This window comes from Thalassophryne amazonica, chromosome 14 (assembly GCF_902500255.1).
Source record: "Thalassophryne amazonica chromosome 14, fThaAma1.1, whole genome shotgun sequence".
Lineage (NCBI taxonomy): Eukaryota > Metazoa > Chordata > Actinopteri > Batrachoidiformes > Batrachoididae > Thalassophryne > Thalassophryne amazonica.
Window position 1 is genome coordinate 54,625,261 of NC_047116.1, and position 25,656 is coordinate 54,650,916.

The 25,656-nt window shown below is 41.5% G+C and overlaps 1 protein-coding gene across 1 annotated transcript; it reads right to left on the reverse strand.

The window, feature by feature from the left end:
- Window positions 1–654: 654 nt before the first annotated feature.
- adarb1b (adenosine deaminase RNA specific B1b) lies at window positions 655–24,433 on the reverse strand. Its single transcript, XM_034186175.1, has 3 exons — window positions 24,106–24,433; window positions 13,897–14,075; window positions 655–4,219 (listed from the first exon to the last, which is right to left on the reverse strand). Exons 1-3 carry the CDS (start codon window positions 24,416–24,418, stop codon window positions 4,043–4,045), a joined length of 669 nt encoding a protein of 222 aa, XP_034042066.1. The 5' UTR covers window positions 24,419–24,433; the 3' UTR covers window positions 655–4,042.
- Window positions 24,434–25,656: the final 1,223 nt, after the last annotated feature.

Consider the following 25,656-nt stretch of genomic DNA (forward strand, 5'->3'; position numbering starts at 1 on the left):
GACACATTGCAGAACTGGAGGACGGGGAACAGTTTGTCCACTCTGCAGCCACCGTAGCCGTGGCTGCAGTGACCAGACATCACAGAGGAGTCACAAAGGGGTTAAGAAGCAGTTCAGTTCCTGCTGTAATAGGTGCCTTCTGATCCATAAAAGGGGGATGCTTTGCTTCCAGCATTACATCATTTGACATCTTTAGTGCAGTCAAAAAAATAAATAAAAACAAACAAAATAACCCTGTCGAAACAGGCCATCTTTTGAGGGAAATCTAAACAAAACCTCAGTGTTGCAGAAGGCAAAATGCAGAGCACAAATGTTGGGCTGCAGGGAGAGGGAACCTTCTCTCAGACTCCTGTTTGACAAGGGGACTCAAAGAAGGGATAATAAGAGCACTGCTCGTGACGTCGGCTCAAGCCCATTTGCCCTATTAGAAATTAAAACATAAGTTTTCATTTCAAACTCTGAAAGATTCTCTTTCCCTGCATCCCACACTTTAATGAGTCTTAAAAGTGATTTTTTTAAGCCTAAAAAATTACACGACATGTCAGCACACAGCTGGGGGGCACTGCTATTAGCCAAGCATGAATGTTTTTCAAACACTGGTGGTGATAACGTGAAGTTTGTTTTTATTGTGCACAGAAAGTCACTTTTTCTTTATTTAGGGGAAATATGATCATCTATAGCACAGGGAGAGCTGGTGTTCTTCATTAATAGGGGATGAACTGAAATAGGATTTATTTAATTCATATATACACATACACAGCTGCTATACTGAAACAACTATGACCACGAGTCACAATATACAGCGACTGCAAGCGATGCACTAAAGAAGCCTGACAATTGTTTTCCCTCATACAGAACGGAAATCACATTGTACAAATCAAAAGTACATCAATCAGCAGATACAGAAAATTAAAAAAAAAAAACACACATAGACATGGACATCTTTGGTGAAGGTTCCACAGATGATACTTAAAATGTCTCGATGCAAACATAATTCTTTAGCTGTGAAAAGCAATTTTCTACAGATTTTCACAAATCTGTTCTCAAAAACGTTCGGGCACAATTGGCTCCAAACACTTCAGCGCTGACCAACTGAGAATTTCTGGCAGATTAAACTGCAGTCTGCTGACTCTGGACGGCCAGACTGAAGGCTGAACACCAACCCATCCACACGTAGATGTAAGAGCTGGTGAAGTTTTAGCCTTGTAAGTCTTGGCCCATATTTGTGGTGTGTGGCTGGTGATACAGACAGATGTCCAATTTGGCAAAGAATTGCTCAGTATGACAATTCCAATTTCAACTCAGACAAGGGCAGCAAAGCTGACAATCAGGATTTTAGTTTTGTACAAAATTGTGATTGTCAAAATTGTGCCATGGTGAATGAGCTTAAAGGTGTTATCCATTTAAATTTTTTTTTTAATTTTTTTAATAAAATTTACAAAATTTATTTTGTGATAAAATCTAGTCATCATAAACTGCCTTTATTTTTGTGGTATATTGCAAAATTACAGCAACTTTTTATTGCTAAATGTTTTTATTTTGTGGGATTTCATTGCCAAAAACAGTTACTTTCCACCATGACTTCTTGCAGACAACATGGTGGAGGAAGCATATATGCAAATGCTGCATTTGATGAAAACTGTGAAAAAGAAATTTCTAACTTCTTCTTGTGTTTCCATTTTTCTCTGTTTGGCATTTTCAGTTATACTTTACAGTTTATCACATTTCTTCAGCTTTATGATGCTAAGACTAGCATATGTGGTACAGCAGTGCTGTTTGACCCTTAAATTAATTTTCCCAGTTTGTTATGGCATCTTAGTGCATTTTAATCCACATGGGTCAAAATCCTAAATTGTTTCCAAAAAGGAAAATTTTGATCACACTGCTAACATGTCAATCCTTCATTTGAATACCAAGGAACAAAACTACAGTGCTACTAAAAAGGGGAGAGGGGGCTGTTTTCATGACTTAAATGGTAAAAATTAAAAGAGACTACAACTTGAAATCTTCTTAAATAGAAAAGGTATAGGTGTAGAGGGGGATGTGTGTTTAAAATGACATGACTGCAATTTTTAGGTTTTGGCTTTTGAGCCGACATGATCAGATGCAAGAACATCAAGTCTGCACAGAGAACTATATGATCTTTAGCTGGTCCTTCAGTTGGATTTTGAGAATTTAATGAAGAATAACTCATACGGTCGCTACAGCCTGGCTAAATGCAACATGTACTTTATGTAACGTCACATGTAGGGCTACAGTACATACAGTAAATCATTATTAATAATAATTCAGCTGGATCCCTGCCACAGAGCGACATCAATGTAAAACCTTAAGAACAACAACAAAGACCTGTTATTGGCCCTCCACCCAAACACAAACACATTCAATCACAAGAAATCTAGAAAAAGAGTTAAAGATTCAAAGCTGCCTATGGAGGAAGATGCTGGCATTCATTCAAAAAGATTGACTGATGGATGCACTGGGCTCTCCACTGCACTCTGCAGGCTTCTCAGTCCGGTTCCCATGCAAAGCCATGGCTTAGAACAAGGAAAAGGAAAACGTGCACGCACCTCCCAGAGCTTGTCCCGAGACCCAGGCGAGACGCGCTCACCGTCACGCCTACTGTTCAAATATGCAGTGACAATGGCGATTTATGGCGCATATCAACAATGAATACGTAACACAAAAAAACAAACAAAAAACAACAACAAAAACATCTGGAGAGATGTTTAGAATATTCTTTTCAGTAAAAGTAAGTCCATTCGGCTGCTGCCTTGTTTTCACTCGGGGGTCGCCACAGCAAATCAGAGGTGGACGTGCATGTTGAATTGGCACAAGTTTTACGCCGGATGCCCTTCCTGACACAACTCCATATTACATGGAGAAATGTGGCAGGGGTGGGGTTTGAGCCTGGAGCCTTCTGCACTGAAACCGAGTGCACTAATCACTTGATCACCACCCCTGCCTACCAGAAGTCTATTTTAAGCAAATACTGTGCGGCGTGACATGGTGACTGCCAATCAGAGAAAATAAAAGGCAGCGTGACGTCTCCCCTCTCCTTGCTCAAAGAAAATAAACAGAGATGTCGGAAAATGCTCCGAAACAGCTAATTTCTGCAAAAATTTAAAAAAAGCTTCTCATATTTTGTAAAAGTTAGCGTGACAAACACTTTATCTAAAAGTGCTGTTTTTGTAAACACCTTTGAAGTGATTTATAAGACATCTTAGAGAGTGTACACACCTCTGCAACGCCCCTCACACGACAAAGCCAACTGCTTGTTGCAGTCAGTTGTAGCTAATGTGACCGCAGGGTAAAAGTAGCTTTTTTCTTTTTAGTCAGGTTGAATAAAAGAGGGCAACAATATTTTGCAACACAATCAACTTTAATACAGGGGTTACTGGACATATAGTCTCATATTCTAACAAACGGTCCAAATAACACATTTATCTATTTTATGTGCTTTGTTTTCAGCACTAAATTTACATCCTACAGATTTAAACATCTTTATATTAAAAGTCATAATTACCTGTGTGTGTGTTTTTTTTAATCCCATACACACTGATTTGACAGTGTCCCTACAGTATGTCTCATCTTAACTAGCTACTCTCCTTTATGAAGAAAACTTACACATCTGGAATCATTTCAACAACGTCTACAGAATAAAACAATTATCTAAGAAATTAAAACTGATGGGCTTAAAACCATTATTTCCAGTTTTAAAACATGTAAGTAAAATTTTACAACCTAAAAAAGTGACGAACAATAAAAAACAGCATGAGGAAAAAACAAAAAACAAAAAACAAAGTGAGGTTGAGTTCCTCTGAGGAATGGGAAGGATGAGTGATGGATGGTTTGCAGTATCATTCACGTTTTTGTTTCCTGCAGCACAAAGTGTGTGCGCGTGCAAACGCGAGAGAGAAAGGAAAAGTGTCTGTGGGCTGGTTGTCGACGGAGCTGTGGGTTTTTTTTTTTCATGCCTGGGTCAGGGGTGAAGAAACGGGGGTGGGGGTGGGGGGTGGAATCACTTGGTCTCTGAGCTCTCTCAGGAGCTCAGGGTGAACTGGTCTTGCTCGATGGGTTTTTTCACCCAGGCTCCAAGGCCGGCCGTGTGGAAGGCCTTGATGAGGGCTTGCTTGGCGGAGTGGTACTCTGCGGCCGCTTGCTTGGCTTCGTGGTACGAACTGGGCTTTGGCACCTTGATTCGCAGGATGGATGAGAGCTGAAGAAGAGAGAAGCAAACGATGAGGAGGGACACAATCCTGCCAACAGACTGAGCAAATGATCATTTACAAATGAAGGCAATGGACCGTCGGCGACTTAAGAAAATTTACAGCTCGTCGCATGACTGCAGCTAAAGTGCTAAAGTGTTTGCACGCTCATGTGTATTCTGATAAATAATGCTCCTATTTGCAAGTCCTACCTTCAAAGCAATAACCAAAAATAGAAAAGCACAAAGTCTATTCCTCTGCAAAGCAGTTTAGTCACATTCTGCCGCCCATGTAGCAGAATCCAACACTCGCACACTGTTTTAAAACAGTCCAACAGAATGTGCTGAATTCTGTTTTCACAAAGTTTAGTTAAGTATTTGTATAATACATTTTTTGTTTTAACTTTGAACGGCAAAAACCAGCACCTGCAGAACCTCCCAATGCTGTCGCATTAAAAGCATTATGTCATTACAGTGGTCCCTCGTCAGCGCTATTTTTTGCAATTATTATAGATGTTTTAAGGCTGTAAAACCCCTCACTACACCCTTTATACACTTTTCTCAAACAGGCATTTACATTTTCTCACTTTTCTCTCTTGTGTAAACATTCTCTTTTTTCTTGTGTGAGAAGATTATAAACAGACACACGCAGAACACAATACGTGTGCTCTCCCGTCGCTCACTGCCTCCGGAGGTACGGATGCGGGACCTGCAAAGAATCCAAGTCCTCTCTCTGTGGCCACGGAGCTCTGTGGCTGCGGTCAACTTCCGCATCAAAACAGCGAGCGTAATCTCTGGACCCGTTGCCAGATTTGGCGCAATTCCGCACAGCAGACAGGAGGGCGGTGTGAGTGGCCCACTGCTGCATTTACCGAGCCCGCAGAAAGCGCATCAGAGGCAGTGAGAGCAACCGCGGTGATGCCGACCGGTGCCGCGACCGGCCCGCCTGATAAGGACGCAGAACACAATGCGCCGTTAAAAAAAAAGCATGCAAAATTGCTCTAAAAAATCCGCGAAACTGCGAGGCCGCGAAAGGTGAACCGCGTTATAGCGAGGGACCACTGTATGTCATTTGAGTTGTGTAAGTTAGCATGAGCAGAAAAAGTATATTTCTACATCTGCAGCTTTGGCCGGTTCATTTTGGCCGCTGTGCCAAAATGCCAAGTGCGCATAGGGACAGAAAACAACACGCACTGTGGCAGACAATATTATTGGGTGTTTGTGTAGATAATAAACACAAAATACGTGTTCAGAGCACAGATTAGATTTTGTTTCCTCAGAGAAATACCTGCATGTGAGCCTGCACCTCGCTTTTTCCACCAACCATTTGCACTGGCAAAATTATTTCAGTATTTACAGTAGTGTTCAGAATAATAGTAGTGCTATGTGACTAAAAAGATTAACCCAGGTTTTGAGTATATTTCTTATTGTTACATGGGAAACAAGGTACCAGTAGATTCAGTAGATTCTCACAAATCCAACAAGACCATGCATTCATGATATGCACACTCTTAAGGCTATGAAATTGGGCTATTAGTAAAAAAAAGTAGAAAAGGGGGTGTTCACAATAATAGTAGTGTGGCATTCAGTCAGTGAGTTTGTCAATTTTGTGGAACAAACAGGTGTGAATCAGGTGTCCCCTATGTAAGGATGAAGCCAGCACCTGTTGAACATGCTTTTCTCTTTGAAAGCCTGAGGAAAATGGGACGTTCAAGACATTGTTCAGAAGGACAGTGTAGTTTGATTAAAAAGTTGATTGGAGAGGGGAAAACTTATACGCAGGTGCAAAAAAATTATAGGCTGTTCATCTACAATGATCTCCAATGCTTTAAAATGGACAAAAACAACAAAAAAACAAAACAAACAACAACAACAAAAAAAAAAAACAGACGCGTGGAAGAAAACAGAAAACAACCATCAAAATGGATAGAAGAATAACCAGAATGGCAAAGGCTCACCCATTGATCAGCTCCAGGATGATCAAAGACAGTCTGGAGTTACCTGTAAGTGCTGTGACAGTTAGAAGACACCTGTGTGAAGCCAATTTATTTGCAAGAATCCCCCGCAAAGTCCCTCTGTTAAATAAAACACGTGCAGAAGAGGTTACAATTTGCCAAAGAACACATCAACTGGCCTAAGGAGAAATGGAGGAATATTTTGTGGACTGCTGAGACAAACTGTTCTTTTTGGGTCCAACGGCCGCAGACAGTTTGTGAGACGACCCCCAAACTCTGAATTCAAGCCACAGTTCACAGTGAAGACAGTGAAGCATGGTGGTGCAAGCATCATGATATGGGCATGTTTCTCCTACTATGGTGTTGGGCCTATATATCGCATACCAGGTATCATGGATCAGTTTGGATATGTCAAAATACTTGAAGAGGTCATGTTGCCTTATGCTGAAGAGGACATGCCCTTGAAATGGGTGTTTCAACAAGACAATGACCCCAAGCACACTAGTAAACCAGCAAAATATTGGTTCCAAACCAACAAAATTAATGCCTCGCAGATGTGAAGAAATCATGAAAAACTGTGATTATACAACTAAATACTAGTTTAGTGATTCACAAGATTGCTAAAAAAGCGGTTTGAACATAATAGTTTTGAGTTTGTAGCGTCAATAGCAGATGCTACTATTATTGTGAACACCGTCTTTTCTACTTTTTTTTTTTTTACTAATAGCCCAATTTCATAGCCTTAAGAGTGTGCATATCATGAATGCTTGGTCTTGTTGGATTTGTGAGAATCTACTGGTACCTTGTTTCCCATGTAACAATAAGAAATATACTCAAAACCTGGATTAATCTTTTTAGTGACATAGCATTACTATTACACTGAACACTACTGTAAATGGATTTTATAGAATAAAATGTGCAAAAGGGCCATCAACACAATGAAAAACAAAGCCAGCAATTAATTCCTGGTCCCCCCGGCACACACAAAGTAAATAAATAATTTTTTTCTCAACAGATTTACACTGATCTAAAAAGTGGTTCAAATGAAGGTGATAAACTCAGAAATCTTTAGATTCTGTGGAAAATTCTCATGCCTGCTCTAAGTACTGAACCAAAATTTCAACCTTGTCCCGTGACTGTGATTTATTTATTTTTTCATAAATTTGTCCTTGGCAGATGCAGTCGTTTTGGATGTCAGGGTTCAGTGTGACAATCTAAAATCTTTCTGTAGTGTCACACGTGCACCAATGCTTTGGTGTCGAGTCCATTCAGCTATTCATGTGGAAAATTTAAAACCTTACATTTTGGTCTAAATGTGTAATAAACCAAATGTCTCTAGGGCTCGCAAAATTTCAAAATCCCTAGTAGCCCTTCGGGCAGGCACTCTTCAGGTTTTGGTAGCCCGAAATGAAATGAACTGGCCCATTTTTTGTTTTTAATGTTTTAATGCAAGTGATAACACATTTAACCTAATTAACATTTTTGGAACTTTTATTAACACAGAACAAGAACAAGAAAATGGATTATTCTGGCAAATTAGAAAATGCCAGTTGTTGAGGGAACAGTCTCATCATCTTCAGACATTTCCTCTTGTGCCACAGTCTCCTCTTCTCTGCTCACTGTCTTTCCTGTTTTGTGTACAATATGTCTTGTGCCCTTTGTGCTCAACACCCAGAAATGAATTGCTGTCTCAGGACAAAAGGATTCCACTGATTCCCCATTTATGGAGAAGTGCATAAGGTCATTCAGTGTTTCAGCCTGGAGACTTGTGCGGTATACTGTTTTCACACGGTTCATGCAGGAAAATCCTCTCTCACAAATGGCTGTTGATGGACTTAGTGTCAGCATTAACTTCACTAACAACAACACATGGGACAGGTTTTCAGGATTCTCAGATAAGAGATCTTTGTACAAGGTGTCTAGTTTGCTACCACGGTGTGCTGAAAGCCACATTTTTAGATCCATCCATTCTTCTGGAATTTTGACTTTTTCCTCCTCATTTAGCAAAGTATCAAAATGTTTGACAAGACAGTCCACCTCTTCATCCCCAAAAGTTGACAGCTCTAGTCTTGAGCTGGGAAGAGTAGAAGGGTCAAAAACTTGGAAACAAGACAAGGGTTTTTGAGAAAGATTTTTAAATCGGTTGTCCATGTACTTAACTGTGTTGTCAATAATCTTCAAGAACAGTGTACTAATGGCACTTTTGTCCTTGTCTTCACATCCCCCCCTAACAGGTCGCTGGCTTTTTGTGAGTTTTGTTCCACTGTAAGAAATACTCTCATCATCATTTACTGTGAGTTTGGTGTCCAGGGATCTTTGAAATTCACCTGGCTTGGTTTTAAGGCTGATTAGGTGTGATGTTGTGCTCTCAACTAACTGATTTGTTCGCATAATGCTCAGTTTGTCATGCTACATTTCAGTGCTGCATTTGGAAAGGATTGTGCTGTAATCTAACATAAAATGCAGAAATCTAACAAATCTCTCACTTTTCATCTCCTGCACAATCCCCTTTGCTTTTGCAGCATCTTCTGGTGTAACACCACTTCCTCCTGACATGTTTTCTAAATGGGTAACTGTTTGAGTGTAGTTTTTTTCCACAGCCTTTAGACATCTCAGCCTGCTTGGCAGCCACCGGGTGCTTTTTAGGCCACTAAAATGTGCCAGTTTTTCATTGAGCATTTCACTTATTTCAGTCAGTTCCCTTCTCTTTTTTGGCGAATAATAATACATCTTAAAGATGCTTTTGAGTGTGTCTTCAAATTTTGCTATGTACTCGCATCCTTTAATACTGTCCAGCACTGCCAGCTCTAATTTATGTGCCACACAATGTATAGTAATGATGTGAGGTGCCCTTTCTTTGAGCCGCCCAGCTACTCCAGTTTTGTCTCCAATCATTACAGCAGCACCATCAAAATTGGCACAGACCACTTTTTTTTCCCAAGTGTCTGCCCTGATGCCTACATGGTCCACAGCTTCATCAATGGCTTCTAGAACCCCTGCAGCATTTGAGCTTCTGACTGGTTGGCATTTCACCATGTAGGTAGATATGTCACCATTTCCCTTTACATATCTAACATGAACCAGCTCCTGTTCAATAACCCCAGCATCTGTGCTCCCATCCGCGAGCACAGACAAAAACCTGCTGTCTTTGATATCTTTTTGAATCTGGTCTCTAGAGGTTTTTGCTATAGCCCTAATAAAATCTCTGCAGGCATGGTCATTGTGGTAAGTAGAACCTACATCTATGCCATCTGCTTTTTGAAGTTTGCAAAGACTGCCAAATTTTGCCATTGGCAATTCACTTTTTGCAACATAAAATGCTGTTCTAAAAAGTCTAGTCATTATATCCTGCTGTGCTTTGTTCATGTGTTGTATGGTTTTTGCAATTGGTGTCTCTTCTGGGAATAAAGCTGCAGACTGGGCACTAATGCACTTCTTATGTGACAGGGAGTTGTCATGGGTTCTGATGGGGTCTTTCCTTAAATTACTAGTACCAAGTACAAAAGCATTGTTGGAGTCAGAAATTGTAGGGAATTGACGACACACTTGACAGAACATTGTTTTGTTCACCTTATCATATTCCAGCCAAGGGAATTCCTTAGTCCATGAAACCACAAATGTGCACTTTCTTTTTGCTTCATAGTCTGATTTTTCAGAACTCTTTCTTTTTGGGCTGGCTTGTCGCTCTGTTCCTGTGGAGGCTGGCTGCTCTGACGCTGACTTGGCCTGGTCCTGTGTGGTTGCCTGCTCATCTGTGCTGGACTGTCCCTCTCTCTCTGCCCCCTCTTCATTCTGACCTGTGTTTTTTGGCTGCACAGAACTAAAATATCGACGTAAATCCATCTGTGTTCAAAAAAAGAACAAATGAATTAAATAAATAAATATAATTGTTTCGCACGTGCGTTTCTTTTTTCTTTTTTTTTTTTTACTTTATTAACCTACCATCAAAAGATGTCTATATTGGCGAGTGTTTGCGATGCTTCAATTCTGAATAGTAGCGTGGTGACTGCAGACTAAACCAGCAACTGTTTTGCTTCCTATTCTTCTCACTTCATCGTACTCGGTGCTTCGTGCACATGCGGCTGGCTCGTGTGTGCGCGTGAGAGAAAGCGGGCGGGAGAGCGAGCGGGTGCCTGGCTGCGCACGTAACACACAGAAGGACGGCGCCATCTCCTATCATCCTCAGCCAGCCAAGATATCGGGTATATTTTTAGGTAGCCCGTCGGGCAGGGGGTGTAAAATTTTAGTAGCCCGAGTGAAAAAGTACATAGCCCCGGGACGTCGGGCTAGTGATTTTGCGAGCACTGGTCTCATAACAGATAATGTACCTCAGAATCGGGGCCTTGATAACCAGATTGTGATCAGAATCAGAAGAAGTTTATTGCCATTGCCAGTGAACAGGATTCACAGACTAGGAATTTGCTTCGGTACAATGGTGCAACATTAAGAAAAGAAAAAATGCTAAGATAAAATATAACATATGTGTCAAAATAAGATAAAATATAAGATAAAAAAAGAAATATTAAATATGAAAGGCTGTGTGCAACAGAAAAACAGAAAAAACAGTGCAGTGGGAGGAGTGCAATTAAAAACCAAAGTACATTGTCTAAAGTGACCCGTGATAAAATGATAAAGTGACAGAGTTAAGCTTAAGGTGACTGAGTTATGAGGTGTTCATGAGTCTAAAGGCAGAGGGGAAGAAACTGTTCTTATGGCGGGAGGTTCTGGTCCGGATGGACCGTAGCCTCCTGCCCGAGGGGAGTGGTTTGAATAGACCGTGTGCAGGGTGAGAAGGGTCAGCTGTGATCCGACCTGCTCGGCCCAGAGTCCTGGAGACGTGCAGGTCGTGGAGAGATGGAAGGCTACAGCCGATCACCTTCTCAGCAGAGGTCACAATGCGCTGCAGTCTGTGTCTGTCCCTGGCTGTGGCCCCGGCGTACCACAACGTGATGGTGGAGCAGAAGATGGACTCGATGATGGCCGTGTAGAACTGCACCATCAGCTGGACAGGCAGCTTGGCCTTCTTCAGCTGCTGCAGGAAGTACATTCTCTGCTGGGCCTTCTTGATGAGGGAGCTGATGGTTGACTCCCACTTGAGGTCCTGGGTGATGGTGGTGCCGAGGAAGCGGTGACAGACCACAGTGGTGATGGGGCTGTTGGTGAGGGCGAGGGAGGGCGGGGGGGCTGTGGCTTTCCTGAAGTCCACGATCATCTCCACTGTTTTCTGGGCGTTGAGCTCCAAGTTGTTGCTGCTGCACCAGGTCACCAGCCGGTCCAGCTCCCTCCTGTAGGCAGAATCATCCCCATCCGAAATGAGTCCGATGAGGGTGGTGTCGTCCGCAAACTTGATGAGCTTTACAGAGTCGTGGCTGGAGGTGCAGCAGTTAGTGTAGAGGGAGAAGAGCAGAGGGGAAAGGACACAGCCCTGTGGAGATCCTGTGCTGAGAGCCCGAGTGTTCGAGACATTTTTTCCCAGCCTCACACGCTGACTTCCGGTCCGTCAGGAAGTCTGTGATCCACCTGCAGGTGGAGTTGGGCACGTGGAGCAGAGAAAGCTTGTCCTGGAGCAAAGCTGGAAGGATGGTGTTGAATGCAGAGCTGAAGTCCATAAACAGGATCCTAGCGTAGGTTCCTGGGGAGTCCAGGTGCTGCAGGATGGAGTGCAGGGCCAGGTTTATGGCGTCATCTACAGACCTGTTGGCTCTGTAGGCAAACTGCAGGGGGTCCAGGAGGGGGTCGGTGATGGACTTCAGGTGGGATAAAACCAGGCGTTCGAAGGTCTTCATGACTACAGACGTGAGAGCCACAGGCCTGTAGTCATTAAGTCCAGTGACGCGTGGTTTCTTGGGGACTGGAACTATGATTGAGGACTTGAAACAGACTGGAACATGGCATGACTCCAGGGAGGTGTTGAAGATCCCCGTGAAGACTGGGGCCAGCTCATCAGCGCAGTATCTCAGGGTGGCAGGAGAGACACAGTCTGGGCCCGGGGCCTTACGTGGATTCAGCCTTTTGAAATGTCTCCTCACGTCCTCCTCTTGGACCGAGAGGGCAACAGGGGGAGTGGGGAGGGCAGCAGTGAGAGGGGGGAGGTCTAGAGTGCTTGAATATCCAGTTGTGTGGGGAGTGGGGAGGTGTGAGTCCTTGTCTTCAAAGCGTGAATAGAAGACTTTCAGGTCGTTGGCCAGCTTCAGGTCGTCAATAGAACGAGGTGCTTTGGGCTTGTAGTTGGTAATCTCTTTCAACCCCCTCCACACCTTTGCTGCAGACGTGAAGTGTACATGGATTTAGCCTTTGCCACCTCCTTGCTAAATCTGAAATTTGCACCTCTATAGCTGTCTCTGTCTCCTTCTCTGAAAGCCACCTCTTTCTGCTGACGAAGCTGCTGGAGTTTAGGTGTGAACCAGGGCTTGTCATTGTTATATCTCACCCTGGTACGCTGTGGGATGATGCTGTCTTCACAGAAATGAATATATGATGTCACAGTGTCTGTGTAGTCATCTAGACTGTCTGTTGAAGCCTCAAACATATCCCAATCTGTGGTGGCCAAGCACACGCGTAGCTCCTCTACAGCTTCATTGCTCCACACTTTAGACGTCCTCACAACAGGTTTAGAGAGTTTAAGTCTCTGTCTGTATGTGGGGATCAAGTGGACCATCACGTGATCCGAGAGTCCCAAAGCTGCATGGGCCACCGTGCAGTAGGCGCCGCTCACTGTCGTGTAACAATGATCTAACGTGCTCCCTTCTCTGGTCGGGCATTTAACAAACTGTTTGTATTTCGGTAATTTCTGACTGAGATTCCCTTTGTTAAAATCACCGAGAATTATAACAAGAGAGTCCGGAAAGTCTCTCTCCACGCTCATAGTCTGATCCGCGAGCGCGCGCTCGGCCTCGTGCCCGTCCGTGTTCGGTGGAATATACACAAAGCAAAGTATGAAAGAGTTAAACTCACGTGGAGAGTAGAAGGGTCTGCAGTTTATGAGGAGACATTCCAGAGAGGGACAGCAGTGTTGGGAGATCACAGTCACATCGGAGCAACAGGCGTTGTTGATATAGAAGCTGAGTCCTCCACCTCTAGTTTTTCCACCAGAGAGTGCTTGGTCTCTGTCTGCGCGGAGGAGTCGGAATCCCTCTAGTTGGAGCGCGCAGTCCGGTGTCTGTGCATTTAACCATGTCTCCGTGAAGCACCGTACACAAGATGAGGAGAAATCTCTATTCTTCTTCATCTGCAGTGCCAGCTCATCCATCTTGTTGTGGAGTGAGCGGACGTTGGAGAGAAATATCCCAGGTAGGGGCGTGCGCGTGCCCCTTCGTCTGAGGCGCACGAGAACTCCAGCTCGTTTTCCTCTCCACCGTCGTCTCACTTTTTTGGCCCAAAAGTGAACCAGTTCAGCTGCAGGCACTAAAAAAACTGGCGTAATGTCCGTGGGTGTTGATGATTTGATGTTTAGAAGCTCCTCGCGGATGTAGGGACACGATGACACACGATTCACACACAAAAACAGACAAAACAGGGAGCACCAGAATACCAGGGCGCCTTCACGTGGCGCCATCTTGGAAGGGACGGGATGCAAACAACTTCAGAAAACCTGCTCACGTCTTTTACTGCTGTGAATGCAGTTAACATTTTAAAATGTGAATGCAGTTAGCATTTTAAAATACAGTGACTCAATAGAACGTGCTGAAATTCCGAGCACAGTATGTGGTCACACTGAATGTGTCCGATTGTTACCTTGGAGTGCAGTCGCACCCAGCGACTGTAGAGGGCGTGTTTGCAAAGGCGTGAAGCGCGGCCCATGTCATCCTTTCCTGTGGTTGCATTGATCACCTCCAGGGCCTGATCGCCCACCGTCCAGTTCACACTGAAGTTTGGTGCCTTGCCCGGCTGCCTGGCCTCTGCATTACTGATACCTGGAATTACGGGGTGGGGGGGGGGGGGGGGGGGGGCCCACCTTTAGTACTTTCTTTACCATGTACTGAGTAAATAAAGCACACATAGAATGCACATTTTTTTCCCATTTCAACATTTTCATTTTATTTATTTTTTGCATATGAAAACCTATTCCTTCCAAGGTACATCAGAAGTAAAAAATGATTAACAGATATTTCCAACTTTCTTGGTGGGTCAGGAACAATACCAGTGAAAGGGCAACTTTCTATATCAGTAAATAAAAGCAAAAAAGCAAAAATGCAACATTACCTTGATCCAGCCCTTGGTGGATTGAAATATAGTACAAATAAACTGGAACTAAGGCTTGAAATTGTGGTGCTTTTGAGTGTTTTCATTTGATGAGTATTAGCTTCATTCAACCTACAAAGGTTTTATTTGTTCATTTTCTTTTTCGAGCACAGCACATAGCCTCGAGGGAGAAACCAAAGACCGAGGCTTCATTTCACTACAGGGCACCGACCTCCACCATATCTCAGACATAAATGGGAGATATATGGGTGTCGCAAGCTCCTGTGACTCTCAGGGAGTGTACGTGTCTGTCAAGCTCCTTGGTCCCATTTGGACAAGCTCGTGGCAGAGTGTGATTTAAAGGGATGAAATCCTCAGTGCTTGAGCACCACACCCATCGCTAAAAAAAATCTGTAAAGCGGAAAAGGTTAATAACCCTCTTATTATCACCTTTACCCACCATTTAGGCAGAAGCTAGAAAGAAGGTGCAGAACTCCACAGAGCTGCAGGCTCTCTCTCTGTTTCATGTTCTAATGAACTAAGTTTGTGTTTATTGCCTTCAACAAGGAGATTTTTAAACATATTTGAGATTAAAACAGGTTAGCTATGTCAACATTAATGTGCTGATCATATTTTGGGGAGATGTGTGCATATATTTCCATTTTAAAGTGAAGGTATCACAATATTTTGGAAACCATTACGTTTTAGTCAGTGGAAAGCTTCATGCTCCCATCAGGAGTACCTCATGTGAAGCAAATAGGGGTAAGTCCATTAAGCCCATGCACCCTTTAAGCCCACTTTAAACTTTGATGTCAATTTACAAAAAAGAAAAATATATATGACATCCATTACTTCATCCAATCAAATGGTTTACTACTTCTATGAAGTTTTTTATTGCATATAAATCACATTTTCCATTGTTGAGTTAGCCCCACCCCAAAGTAAAGAGTCTAGGGATCCCTAGCTGGAAGACAACCAAAAACATTGGTGTTTTAGGACCTGTCACAGCCATATCTTTGGTATGTACATCAATATTATGTCAAATAAGAGGTAAATGTAAAATTTTGATTCATAAATAGTATTTTGCCAAATTATACAATTTACCTTCAAATGGAAAGATGAGCTTTATGAGCTAGCAAACATAGCTGATCTCACGCTAACACGCCTAGCCCTGTTAATGCTACTGTGCCACAACAACCAAGGTTATCAGCTACAAATATTAAGCATTTTGTTATTCATTTAATGTTGATATTTAGATAAATGCATCATAAATGTCTTTGTGGAACTGAATAATTTCATAAAGTAACTTTACTTTAAAGTACTTTACTCAAGTATCAAGTTGTCTTTATTAGCCCCTCAGGGGCAAATTTGTTGTGCAGCCAGCAGTAGAACATATTCATACATACAAAAACATAACATGATGTTAAATATAGCATGAAAACTCAAACAGTAAACATAATAACACAATAATAAGAAAATCTAGTTAAAAACCACTCATGTGATAGTGTTTAAAAATCTAGTAACAGTGGGAGTTCTTGTACCTATTGGTCTTACATCTCTTGGACATAAATCTATGACCAGATGGAAGCATTTTGAACTAAAGGTACAGGGGGTGACTGGGATCATCCAAGATCGACCTTGCCTTCTTAATGGATCTGTTTTTATATATAAGATGGCGGGTTGGTTAAGGAAACGCCGTTTAAGGTAATTCCAGACTTTTGAGTTTTTCCATAAAATTTCTTAATTACGTCTTTTGAATTGTACATCAACTAAGTATTAAATAATCAAATGAGAGGTAAATCTTGCCCTTTAACAAATGATGTCATTTACAAATTTTGTCAATAGGAAAAATAGCGAAACTTATAGATTTTGGTGGGCTTAATGGGTACACTTACCCTAGTGCTTTTTATTTTATGCCTAACAGCCTGGATATGCAAATGGCTATCATGGTACAATTCTATATAATTTATACAGTGCATAAGTCACCCAAACATCCGACACATGAAGATGGTTTCCCACCCCATGAGGAAGCACACTGCCAACAGTGAGGAAAAAAATAAGTCAGGATTTTTTTGATTATAGGTAGATTTTTTTTTTTTTTTTTTGTCTCTAAAAGGACCCAGCTGGAAACAAATGATCTCACACATTATTTCTGGGATTTTTTTTTTTTAACCACAATATTTTTATTTAAGATTTTGTACATGCCAGTACAACAATCACATCAGTTTCACTTTACTTTTGATTTTGTTGCTTGATTGTACTACATAGATCTGCTACATAGATTTGTTATACAGCTTCATGATGAAGTGGTATAAAGGAGGATTAAGTTTAGCTACAAATTGCCAAAAGGTACATCTGTGATGTAAGCCTAGATTTGATCTGGTGAAAGAATATCCTTCTCCACTCTACTCCACTATGAAGCCAAGAGTAGTGATACAAAAAGCACATTTGCACACTGCAATTTCTCCAATCACAGCCACAGATGCTTATAACTTCTTCTGGGTTGTCTGGGTGCCTTGGTGGCTTTCCTCACTCTTCTCCTTCTTGCACAGTCACTCAGTTTTAGAGAAATGTCTACTCCATGCAGATTTGCCATAGAGTGTCATACTGTTTGTATTTCTGCATTGATGTAAATAAAGTCCAAGACATATTCAGTGGCAGCTTTTCAATCAAAGAACCTCGTCCAGAACTACCACAAAAGACTCCAAGTTGTCACTGATGTTAAAGGGGGCAACAGACAGCATTAAGAACAGGGGTATGTAAACCTTTGATCAGGGCCATTTGGGTAATTTCTGTATATACACACACACACACATATCTATCTATATATATATATCTATCTATATAGATATATATATATACACACACACACACACACACACATAATATATATATACATACATACATATGAGGTCTATTAGAAAAGAAACCGACAGTTTTATTTTTTAAAAAAACTATATGGATTTGAATCACGTGTGATTACATCAGCCAAGCTTGAACCCTCGTGCGCATGCGTGAGTTTTTTACGCCTGTCCGTGACATCATTCGCCTGTGAGCACGCCTTGTGGAAGGAGTGGTCCAGCCCCCTCGTCAGATTTTCATTGTCTGAGAAGTTGCTGAGAGACTGGCACTGTGCTTGATCAAAATTTTTTCAAGAACTGTGAGGCACATCTGAGTGGAGACCATTCGAGAAATTCAGCTGGTTTTCGGTGTAAATTTTAACGGCTGATGAGAGATTTTGGATTGTTTCTATCGCTGTAAGGACTTCCCACGGAGCGGGACGTCGCGCAGCGCTCCGAGGCAATGTCGTCATCCTGTTTCAAGCTGAAAACCTCCAAATTTAAGCCTCTGTTGACCCAGGACGTCGTGAGAGAACAGAGAACTTTCAGAAGAGGTCGGAATCAGCAGTTTATCCGGACATTCCACTGTTAAAGGAGATTTTTTTAATGAAAGACGTGCGGACGGATTGGCGCGGCGCGCCCGCCACAGGACAAACACCTCCGTGTTGATAACCATTTGTAAAATCCAGGCGGCTTTTGGTGGCTTTCAGTTGAGTGAGTATCTGAGAAATTGTTTAACAGCAGGGCATGTTCCAACTTGTCCTTAAGGCTTCCAACGCAGGTGTTTTTTCGGAGTGCCAGAATGACAAGCTGGGACATGTCCAGCTCTCCACAATTTCTCTGATACTCACTCGACTGGTAAGCACTGAAAGGCATGTCCCAGCTTGTCCTTCTGGGACTCCGAAACGAAGGTGTTCTTTGTCTCTCTTGCCGTCGTGACGCGCGAAGCGTCCGCTCCTTTCCATGACAAAAACTCCTCGTTAAAAGTGGAATGTACCGTTCATTTCCAAACTGGACGCTGTGTTTTATCCGGGACGTCGTCTGGACTAGCACAGGAATTGTGAAAAGATGTGGACATCAGCACTTTTTCGGCAAATTGAGACAGACGTGCGGAGGAATTCCGCACGTTGCGATGCGCAAAGCAACGCCGTGATGAAGCGTCACAGAACATGTTCTGGCATGTCCAGGCTCGTCCACAATTTCTTGGATAATCACTCGACTGAAAAACCACCGACAGCTATCTGAACGCCATCTCAAAGCCGTCCTGTGAGACCAAAACGGAGGTGGTTTTGTGTCGGTCCAGCAGCAAATCCATCGTGACGCGCGAAGCGTCCGCTCAGCTTTCCATGACAAAATCTCTTGTTAAAAGTGAAATCTGCAGGAAAATAGTTGATGTCCAGCTCTTGTGATAGCCAGAGAAATTGCACACGATGGTCACGGATCCACAGAGCGATCCGTTTAGAAATGAAATGGTCGCTTAGCCTGTCAATGGCAGCTGGAGCGTGGCGTGCCCCACAGCTGCTGTGGGCCATCCTTAAAGGGACGGTAACATCCCTTAATGTCTTTGAAGCCCATAAAATTTTCACCAAAAACCACCTGAATTTCTCAAATGGTGTCCACATGGATGTGCCTCACAGTTTCTAAAAAAAATTTGATCAAGCAAAGCGGCAGTCTCTCAGCCATTTCCCTGACAATGAAAATCCGCTGAGAGGGCTGGACCACTCCTCACTCAAAGCCTGCTCACAGGCGAATAACGCAACCGACAGGCGTGAAAAAAAATCACGCATGCGCATGAAGGTTCAAGGTTGGCTCACACAAGCACACGTGATTCAAATCCATATGTTTTTTTTTTTTTTTAAATAAGGTTGGAAACTTTTCTAATAGATCTCGTATATATATATATATATATATATATATATATATATATATATATAGATAGATCTCGTATATATATATATATATATATATATAGTCATTTCCGCACCAAAATTTTTCCAGGGCTGTATGCAGTGATAGGAACGCAGTATCCCTGGCATCTTTCTTATACTGAATAGCATTAAGTACTCTTCTCACATTATGACTGCCTTGCCTTCCGGTTATGAGTTCGTTCTGGTCTCTATTATGTTTAGCAGGATTTTCTGCAGCCTTCTTGCTAGCAGCTTGCAGATGATCTGGAGGTCAGAATTTAATAAACTAATTGGTCTCAAATTTTCACATTTGTCAGGGAGCTTACCAGGCTTTGGCAACAAAGTAATTACGGCTTGGTTCATGGAAGGTGGAAGACTGCTATTCTCAATCTAACAAAAGTATTCGTAATTTATCCTTAAATCTTTTATAAAAGTCAACTGGGATCCCATGAGAGCCTGCACTCTTACCCAATTTCATTTCATTTATTGCATGAGTAACTTCCTATTTATTTATTTATTTGTAATTTTAATCCTTCCCTGATATCATTTGGAATAACTTAATATTTAACCTATTTATGAATATGTCCAAATAATCTGGGTCTGAATTCTCTCGCGCATTACATAATCTCTGGCCATAGTCCCGAAAGGCTTCATTAATGTCCTTTGGGTCTGTTAGTGTTTTGCCATTTGTTATAATAGATGTATTTTGTGTTTTAATTTCAAGTTGTTTGATCTGCCATGCTAATAATTTTCTAGCTCTGTCTCCTCGTTCGTAGAATGTTTAATCTTAAAAGGCTACATGCTGCTCTGAAGCTAGATTACTTATCGTATTTAGCTCTCAGGAGCAGTAACACCTTTTCTTTCTCTGGCTTTCTCTTCTCATATACCTTCTCTTGGATATATTTTATTTTATTCTCCAATTGCAATCTGTCCTGCCTTGCTTTCACTGATTTGTAGCCTGTATAGCTAATAATATGCCCTCGAAGAAAAGCTTTGAAGGCATCCCACCTTACACATGCTGATGTTTGATTAATATTTATATTAAAAAATTCCTCATCCTGCATCCATTTATGCTGAAATTGCAATCTAGGTAAAATACAGGATATTTTTTCATCTCCATATACTAGACAACATGGTGCATGGTCTGAAACTACAATGCTATCATACAAGCAATTTTGAATTTTAGACACCAATTCTGAAGATATTAAGAAATAATCTATTTGTGAATACGTTTGAAATGTGGCAGAATAACATGAGTAGCCCTTAGTATGTTGATTTAATTTTCTCCAAATATCAAATAAGCTAAAATAAATATCAAATAAAATAAAAGTGATTAAACCATTACTTAAGAAATCTATCGGCCAATATCAAAAATAAACCTTTTGCTCTAAAATTCTGGAAAAGGAGGTTTCACAGCAGCTCATGGACAATCTTACTAAGAATAATCTTTTGAGTCACTGCAGTCTGCTTTTAGAAAATATCATTCCACACAGACAGCGCTCACTAAAGTGGTGTATGATCTTCTGCTTGTAATGGATTTGGACACCACTACGGTTCTGGTGTTGTTAGATCTTAGTGCTGCGTGGATCATCATATTCTACTTGACAGGCTGGAGAATCATTTTGGGATTGCTGGGAATGCCCTTGCATGGTTGACACCATTACTGACCAGTTGTTCTCACTGTGTTTTGTACAATAACATGACTTATGATTTATTTTACATGATTTATTTCATCTCATGATCTCATGAATTCAGTATACGACGCGCACATGGTGTGAACAGGACAGTGCCGTCAGAAAAACACTGGTAGAGAAAGAGCAGGGAAAAGAAAAGTAGTTTTTTTTTTTTGTTGTTTTGTTTTTTATGTTCACTTGGGTTAAAATCCTCTCTCCCTGCTCCGCGCTCGCTGTGTCACTGATGGTTCTCAGCAGAATGTAACGTCTCATGCCTCCGTTCGCAGTCTGCAGCGAGTTAACTCCGCGCGCTCACACACACACACAGCTCCTCCGGTAAACTGCGCATTTTAGACGGCTTTGAACAAGACGGCCACCGTTTTAATCAGCCGTCTTATCCAAGTTTGAACGTTCAAATGACGGCAGGACGGCTCGATAGGCCGCGAAAGGTGAACCGCGTTAGCGAGGGACCACTGTATTTATTTTAGGAGCAAAATGCGAATGAAAGGGTTTGAAATACATTCTCACACACGTGCGCCCGTTTTTTTTTTCCTCGCACAATCAAATTTTAGGCGCAATATGCGAGCAAAACGCTCGCACTGTACAGCCCGCCGACAAAGTGAGGAACCTTGGGGTAATTTTTGATCCTACATTGTCCTTTGACCTCCACATTAGAGATATTACGAGGACTGCTTTCTTCCACCTACAAAATATAGCAAAGATTTGTCCCATCATGTCTATGGCTGATGCTGAGACACTGATTCATGCGTTTGTCTCTTCTAGATTGGACTACTACAATGTTCTATTTTCTGGTTTACCGCAGTCCAGCATTAAGGGTCTCCAATTGGTTCAAAATGCTACTGCCAGACTTCTGACAGGAAGCAGAAAGTTTGACCACATTACACCCATTTTGGCTTCCTGTCCCTTAAAATCACACCACAGGTTTTCAATAATATTCAGGTCTGGGGACTGAGATGGCCATTCCAGAATGTTGTACTTGTTCCTCTGCATGAATGACTTAGTAGACCCTAACCATTGCAGTGGTTAGGGTTGTTGTCGTGATCCAGCCCCAGTGCAACTTCAACTTTGTCACTGATTCTGGATACTGACTGTAATCCATGTGACCCTCAACTTTAACAAGATTCCCAGTACCTGCGCTGGCCACACAGCCACACAGCATGATGGAAGCACCTCCAAATTTTACTGTAGGTAGCAAGTGTTTTTCTTGGAATGTTGTGTTGTTTTTCTGCCATGCATACCCCCATTTATGTCCAAATAACTCAATTTTAGTTTCATCAGTCCACAGCACCTTATTCCATAATGAAGCTGGCTTGTCCAAATGTGCTTTAGCATACCTCAAGCGACTCTGTGGCGTGCATGCAGAAAAGGCTTCCTCTGTATTTCAGCATCATACAGCATCTCTTTGTGCAAACTGTGCTGTATAGTTGAACAATACAGCAGGATCATGTTGTAGGTCTTTGGAGCAGGTCTGTGGGTTGACTATGACTGTTCTCACCAACCCTTGCTGCGGCTTATCTGAGATATTTCTTGGCCTGCCACTTCGGGCCTTAACTTGTACTGTGCCTGCGGTCTTCCATTTCCTCACTATGTTCCTCACAGTGGAAACTGACAGCTGAAATCTCTGAGATAGCTTTTTGTATCCTTTCCCTAAACCATGATGTTCAAAAATCTTTGTTTTCAGGTCATTTGAGAGTTGTTTAGGGGCTCCCATGTTGCCACTAATTAGAAGAGATGCAAAGAGGAGAAACATTTGTAAATGGCAACCTTAAATACCCTTTCTTATAAGGAGGTCAAGGGTCAATGAGCTTACCAAACCAATTTTGTGTTCCAATAATGCATTCAAATCAATAAAATGAAAAGGGTGCCCAAATGTATGCACCTGTCCAATTTTGTTTAATTTTGCACACTTTCTGTAAATACTAGAAACTTCATTTCACTTCTCAAATATCAGTGTGTTCGTCTGGTATATGATATATTTAACTGAAGCTTCTGATCCAGACAACCAATGATTTATAAAAGAAAATCATGAAAATTATCAGGGGTGCCCAAACTTTTGCATACAACTGTATATTCTAAAAGAAACAATGTGCGAACAGCAGGGCAATGAAGTAAACGTCCTTTCACATGGCCGCCATAACAGGGAGTCATTTCTGGGATTCTTTGTGGAATTTAGATACAGCCACAAATCAAGAAAAAAAGAGGGGAAAAAGAAAGATTATAGCAGAAGAAATAGATGTCATACACAGTGGTGAAAGTATAATTTGACAAGGAAGAGCAGAACACGTGAAAAACTCAGCGCAGTTCCTAAAAGTGATCATCACAATGAAATATTTATCAAACCAGTAAAGGGCACTAAATGACAGGTATGAACTGAATATGCTGGAATCAAATCACTCTGGCGAAAAGCAAAATTTAAAAAAATGAAACTCAACCGATTTACACACTGAAGACAAAGAATAATATGCCAAATCCCCCCCCCCCCCCCCCCCCCACACACAAAATAAAGATCTAACAAATGCAGCAAAATTTCCCAAAATGATGAAGCTATTCAGATTCCATCAGAACTGGGTAAATGTCACCTGACATCAAACACGGGAGAAATACAATATCCATGTTCCTGCTGGAGTGAAGTGGATCAATGTGATTACCCATGTTTCTCTTTGAAATTTACTTATGTAGCTAGAGTGTGTTTGCCAAAGATAAACAGGGAGATTGCCTCAAAACATCAAAATGGCAATATAAACATGTATCATTTCAACATGTACTCCCTGCAAGAAACTCTGCTATTTGCATCAGATTTCTCCATCTGGTAACATGATAAGCAACTGCAAATTCTGTCGTGGCAATTTACAGAATTCTGATGGGGCAATTAATAAAAATGCTCATAAATTCCTGTTTTTGTTACTATATTAATCTGCAAGAAAAATATGTGGTAGGTATGAACTGATAATTAGTTAACACTGTTTATTTCTTACAAGTGTTACAATTAAAGGATATGAATCAATATAACTGATTTCAAAGTAACAGATATGACAGTACTGATACACATCAATCTAAAAGCTGTACAAACCGGTTGACAGACTGATTTCAACACTATAAATCAGTTCATTTAAAGTTGTTTTGCTCTTACTTCCACATCTTCTTACTTTCATTCCGTTTTCAACACTGAACCAAACACCCACAAACATCTAAATATTCTGAAATATAAACAACCACGGCATTAGTCAGGACACGTAGGCCAGCATTTGCCTTGGTGTTGGTGCTGCTGTAACAGGAGGTTCTACATTTTTTGCTTAACATCATGTTGAAGTTGACACTGACCGCTGAGCAAGGGCCGATTGAGGGTGAACTGCTGTGGCAGAGCCTCGATATCTGCGATGCGCTGGTACATGGCTCTGGAGAGGTGGTCTGCGTGATAAAGGCTGCCAAGAATGATGCTGGAGAAGTATAGTGGTTCAGTGAAGTAGCTCATCAAAGAGCCCTGGATGCCCAACACATTCCACCTACAGAGAAAAAACACAAACACTAACCATCTGCACGTGTTTTTGTTTAAGAAATATGGTGTTTTAGTCACATTTTGTGGAGACTTTAGAGCATCTGCTGGAAATAATTTCAGCCTTAAAATACCACACATTCACCAAGCACACAGTAAAGTGCAACTCTAACAGTTAAGTCTGCAAGTATTTAGACAGTGACTTTTTGCTTGTTTGTTTTTGTCATTTTGCCTCTGCTCTTCACCACAATGGAGTTGAATAATCAGACGTGTTTTGTGCAGATGTCTAGCTTGAATTCAAGTGACATCTGATGCCTGACACCCACCTCACAAACACTGAGCATATCTCCAAGGACTGCTAATGAACTACATGCACTTTAAATTAGTCTGAATAAGCTCATCAGTGTTGAATCACTGCCCAATTTGCAGAAGACAGACTGCTACCACCAGGTACCTCACTGATCACATTCTACTGTCTACAGTATTTATATACTCATTTTATGTTTTACTGTTGTATGTGTTTTTTACTCTGTATTGTCTGGGAGACTGAGGGCAATGGAATTTCAATCCTCAATATGTCTGTGTAGTGTATTGCATGCATTGCAGAATTGACAAAGTTGACTTGACTTTAATTCATTGAGTGCCAGCCATTTTCAAAGTTCAGAACATCCCAGTGCTAGGATTTCTTCAGCATTTGAGTGTTTTTTCAAGACCCATAGAAAATTGAGTTTCATGTTCATGTCAACAACAAACATACCACAAGAAAAGAAAAGAGAAGAAAAGAAACTGGCTCCATGACGCGTCTTTGGCGCGGGGCGTTACTATCGGGAAAAGACACGTTTTAGACTCAATGGCATTAAGTGAGTTAATAAAAATAATGCATTGTTTAATGTATTTTTTGAATTTTTTTTTTTTAGGAATTTAGGAATTACAGTTTTATACATATCACTCTCCCCCACCTTCCCATTTTCAGTGGCCATAAGTATTTTTATAATACATATAAAATAGATAAACCATCACTTTTACAAACACTTTTCTTTGAAGCAGCCAAGAAATACAAACAGTGTAGTGCTGTATGGTAAATATGTGTGCAGCAGTCACTTCTCAAAAACTGGGTGACTGTAAATGGAGACTAGTGAGAGAAGCCACAAGACACCCATGGCAACTCTGAAGGACTTCTAGGCTTCTGTAATTGTGACTGGAGAAACAAACTGTGCTTATTGCACTTGTTTGTTGGACCACCAACAGACAGGTTCCTGGTGGAACAGAGACAGACTTTTATAGAAGACAGCAGATCAAATCTAGGCCTGAATTTCCCATGTGCCCTCTGGCAAACTAGCTGAAATTTCACATCTTCTGTGACTTAAGAGCAGGTAGCT